A 5254-nucleotide genomic window follows, 5' to 3' on the forward strand; every position below is an offset into this window, starting at 1 on the left:
ATATAACCGAGGAACCATCAGACCATCCTCCGATGAAATCCTCAGACACTCGCCCAGCCCCTTACTGTGCATCGCTCACTGATTGGACGATGCAACGCATGCACTCATCTGATGCTTCTTGACATGAGAGCAGTTTCCCAGCGGAGTGAAGAAAATACATGAACCTCACGGGAGTCACTCCTCAGTTTATACCTTGTTTTGTTTCAATTAATGTATAATTTAGTTACAAATATGTGATATATCTGAACAACAAAGTGGTCAAAAATCATTTTAGTATTTTTTTGGAAACATTTTCATGATCGCTTTTTTCGTTTTACATTTTCATTAATTGTCATTTCCATTCAGTCAGTCATTAAGTGCTATTTAAAATGTTAATTTGCCAAACAAACAAACAAAGTGTGCAATCCAATGAATGTTAATCTAACTGGGTTTTGATAGATATATCTTTTTCTTCTCTCAATTATTTTATTTATTTTGTGCACTCTAATCAATATTAATCAAACTATTGTTCGTTTATAAATTTTAAGAATGGCGTTTATCTTTTTTGAGAATTAGTTCTTATTTTATTTTATTTATTTGGGTCTACAACAGATGATACAAATGTTTGTGTCAGTAAATGTGTACTAACAGAGGCAGGGGTGTTTTTGAAAATAACGGGGACAGAGCTGGCTGCTGTCAGACGATCAGCTGTGCAGCGTCATCACAAACGGACGTCGCTCCGGAGGAAAGGACGTCCCATTCCCTTCCCTGGTGGGAGGGACTAGTCGCAGGGAAACGANGCAGCGTCATCACAAACGGACGTCGCTTCACGTGACGCTCCGGAGGAAAGGACGTCCCATTGCTCTTAAAACTCATTTCCCTGCTTCTCGTGGTTTCCTTGCGTCTCTCCATGCTTCCCTGGTGGGAGGGACTAGTCACAGGGAAACGACGCAAGTGAGGGACGCAAGGAATCCATTTAACCGAAGTGAGAAGGGCCCTATGTCTCTGTGCTAGACGAGCTTCCTGGGGTTTGGCTAAAACAGCTATAAGAACTCTCATTTAACCTTCAGTTCCAACAATAAAAAAAAAAGTAATTGTTAACACTTGTAAGGTGTGCTGGTTATATCTGTCAAATTGTAAAAGCCCTGTTGGCCAAAATAGGCCAGGATAATAGTTTTTATGGTATTCTTAGCAAAACAAAGTAACTCTTCCTGTAGAACATTGTTGTGATTATTCACAATAAACCACAGACCCTGGTCTATAGTGTCCCAGCTGTACTGATAGTGGGCTATGTGGGGGGGTTGTGTTCAGGGCTCACCTTGATAGCCTGGTAGAGAAACGCTCCATGCATGGCTTCTCTGATGGCCTCCATCCCTCTGAAGGAGAAGGACAGGTTGGACAGACCTCCACTCACCCTGGCTCTTGGTAATGTTTCCTACACACACACACACACACACACACACACACACACACACACACACACACACACACACACACACACACACACACACACACACACACACCACACCACACACACTACACACACACACACGAGCACACACACACACACACACACACACACACACACACACACACACACACACACACACACACACACACACACACGTTTGTTTTCAAGTCTTTTGGGGATTTGTATGGCCCACAGTGAGTAAAGATTAAAGTGATGTTTTTTTCATAATTAAACAGTATTTGTGTTAATTCAGTATGCAATAACTTGAAATCAATTCAAAAGTCAGCATGAAAAAAAAAGTAGAACGTTTTAGGAACTCAAACATACATTGAAAATAAGTCCAATAGAAATATTTAAATATTTACATTTTTAAGAGCATTGACATTTTATTTGATTATTGCATAAAGCTTGCCAGGATTTTTCTTCTTGGGTATTAATGAATTCAGTCAGGAACAGCAGTGGTTGCTTCCCACCAGTCTGTGTGAAGCTCCAACCCCACTCAGTGTTCCCCCTAGCTTTACTGCTTTTGGGGGCGGGTGCTGCCTGGGCGAACAGCAGAGCTCGGGGCTATAATGCAGATTTGTTTAACTTTTTTACACTTTGTTGTTCTCCTTCTTTCCTCCGCTCTTGTCTTTGACTGGGTGCATTCGTATGTGTGTGTTGGGAGCAGAGCCCCGCCCTTCAGAAACAGAGCGGAGGAGAGAATGTGAATGTGCAAAGGAATGCACACTGAAACATGCAAATAAATAACATAAGCGTTTATTTTATTTCATAAAAGAGCACCTGTTCGATGTGAAAAGTGACCGTAGATAGATTAGTTCAGTTGCGATTTGGCGCTATAAATATATATAAAAAAAACACCTTGAATTTCAGGGGGGGCGTGGGGTTCCGTTGGGGTGGTGCAGCGCCCCCCAAGACAATGGTAGGGGAAACACTGTCACTAATCAAAAGGTTACTTAGAGGTGTCAGCAGTGTGATTAGTGATTCAAATGTTAATCTAACTGACCATGAACAGTTACACTGAGCAGTACATAGTACGAGCGTATGTGTCATAGATGATTTGATTCAGAAAAGGTTGCTAAACAGACAAGTTGATGATCGGTTGAATAAATGTTTTGTTTTTCTCGACCGACTGGTGCATACCTTGATCATTCTGGTGGCTCTGATGAAGTATATGGCAAAGTCGTTGTGTTCTTCCATGCCTGTGCCGATGGTGAGAATGTTTGGGTCAAAGATAATGTCGTTGGGGTTGAATCCCACTTTGTTGACCAGCAGATTGTAGGCCCGAGTGCAGATCTCCACCTTCCGCTCTGCGTCTGTGGCCTTGAGAGGGGAGCAGACGTGTTATGTGTGTGTACGTGTGTGTACGTGTGTGTGTGTGTGCAGTCCTTACCTGTCCCTCCTCATCAAAGGCCATGACGACCACAGCGGCTCCGTAGCGCTTCACAGTGGCAGCTCGGTGTAAGAACTCCTCCTCTCCTTCCTTCAGGCTGATGCTGTTCACAATACACTTCCCCTGACAGCATTTCAGCCCAGCCTCAATCACTGAGAAGTTAGAGGAGTCGATGCACAGAGGAACCTGGCAGCAGGAAGGAAAAGCACAGCCGTGAAAGAAAGATGGGCTAACTATCTGTTTGTATTTACTGAGCAGATTAACATAAGTGAATTAGAATTTGCAGTTGTATGCCTTCGTCAGCTCGTTACAGTTGATATTCATATTCGTCAAAATGTCATAACTCTATACTCTTATTATATTTGTGTGGCAATAATAATATAAATCATCTATATATGGCCAAAAGAATATTTGGTGAGGTCACATTGACCTTCTTATCGTCTCATCAGTCAAATTGGTGATTGTACCACACGTAATTAAATTCCTTCAAGGGCTCCTTAGATATCAAGTGAATGATGTGGATGTGAGGTCACAGTCAGATCGACCTTTTGACCACCAAATTCTAATAATTCCATCTTTGAGCCAAATGCGAAGACATTCCCTCAGATATCACGTTTACAAGGACGTAAGGACACAGTGACATTTAACCACCCAAATCTAATCAGTTCGTCCATGAGTAAAAGTCCACACACACCCCTGATACTGAAATACACTCATCCTTTTGGTGAAAATCAGAAATTAATAGACCCATGCTCTGTGAAGCTGAATGCTAACATCAGTATGCTATAATTTTGCACCACAATTATTATGATAATAAGGTCACATTTAGCAGATGTTATGTTTAACATGACAACAACCTGATTTAAACATGTCAGAATGCTAGAATTAGCTAATTAGGTAACACAGAAGCTGCTGATAATGACTTCATTTAACTGGTTTTTGATCATAAACCAAATTATGGAAGTATTTTTTGACCTTATAATGGCACTAAGGGAAAGTCCTCACAATTCATTCAGGGGGGTGAATGAGTGTAAGAAATGTTGAAATGTTGTGACAATCGGTGCAATAGTTGCTGAGGTATTTGTGTTGGACCAACCAAATGTAACAGGACTGGGCAGATAAAGAGGAAAGTGGTAGTGCAGCAATCACGACAGAGGCAGTGTTCAAATCCAAAAAGAGGCTTTATTACTAACAAACTCAAAAATACCTTCCATTAAACAAAGGCAAACGTAGCCGGGCCGCTAACCGGCTTACCAGCTTACAAAAACGTGTCCTTACACTGGGAGCCTCCTGCTCCCTCCATGTGCCACACACAACTGAGCAACTCTGTGTGCTTTGTCTCCCTTGAGGGAGTGATTAGCACCAGGTGTGAGGTCTCCACACCTGCTCCCAATACTGCTAATTGGAAGAGGGTGGACCCACCTGTTGGGAATGTAGGTGCCTCCCACTACCCTGCCTCTCAGCCCCTTATACCACCCCCCCTCCTTCAGTACTAGCCTAGGAGAGGTGACCATGGTCCACAGGGCATCTCTACGGGACGGGGCATCTGCATTCCCATGCTTGGCTCCGGCTCCTTGTTCCCTTGTGTTCAGCTTCCGGCTGATGTACATGACGGGATGTTCCTCACCGTGAACCTCCTGGGATAGTACTGCTCCTATGCCCACCTCTGACGCATCCGTCTGCACAATCATCCCCCGGCTGAAGTCTGGGGTCACCAACACCGGCCGTGCACAGAGAGCCCTCTTCAGTCCCTCAAAGGCGTGTTCAGCCTCTCCTGTCCACTTGACCATTAGCGGCTGTGAGTCTCTGGTCAGGTCTGTAAAGGGAGAGGCTACTGTAGAGAAGTTTGGGATGAAACGGCAATAGTAGGACGTCAGACCCAAGAACGTTTTCACCCGTTTCTTTGTTGATGGCCGGGGCCAGACCTGGATTGCCTGGACCTTCCTTTCTTGTGGTCTGACGTTGCCGCGCTATCCCATGAGTCACTGTGGATAACAACGTCATCTAAATAGGCAGCTGCATACTCACAATGTGGCCTCAGGACCTTGTCCATCAGTCACTGGAACGTGGCTGGTGCTCCATGAAGCCCGAAGGGAAGCACAGTATACTGGTACAGCCCTGTGGGGGTGGCGAAGGCCGTCTTCTCTCTTGAGGCTGCTTCAAGCAATACCCTTTCGTCAAGTCCAGAGTGCTGATATACCTGGCTTCCCCAAGCCGATCAATCAGCTCATCTATCCTGGGCATAGGATACGCATCAAACTTGGAGATTTCATTCAATGTTCTGAAATCATCACAGAACCTGTTGGTTTTGTCTAGCATAGGAACCAGAACGACAGGGCTGGTCCACTCACTGTGAGATTCTTCAATCACCCCCATAGCCAGCCTTTTCTGCACTTCTTGCTCAATGGCCG

At 44.3% G+C, this 5254-nt stretch overlaps 1 protein-coding gene across 1 annotated transcript in view; it reads right to left on the bottom strand.

Moving 5' to 3' along the window:
• Positions 1-4633, bottom strand: part of LOC104948022 (methionine synthase-like) — a 25142-nt gene extending 20509 nt beyond the window's left edge. The window contains exons 1-4 of the mRNA XM_010774207.1: positions 4266-4633; positions 2844-3111; positions 2594-2773; positions 1298-1414 (exon numbers count right to left, since the gene is read on the bottom strand). Coding sequence (XP_010772509.1) covers positions 1298-1414; positions 2594-2773; positions 2844-3111; positions 4266-4633 — 933 coding nt within the window. The remainder of the gene's footprint in view (positions 1-1297; positions 1415-2593; positions 2774-2843; positions 3112-4265) is intronic.
• Positions 4634-5254: the final 621 nt, after the last annotated feature.

The sequence above is a fragment of the Notothenia coriiceps genome, unplaced genomic scaffold, assembly GCF_000735185.1.
Source record: "Notothenia coriiceps isolate Sejong01 unplaced genomic scaffold, NC01 NC01_scaffold00000189, whole genome shotgun sequence".
In the NCBI taxonomy this organism is placed as follows: Eukaryota; Metazoa; Chordata; class Actinopteri; order Perciformes; family Nototheniidae; genus Notothenia; species Notothenia coriiceps.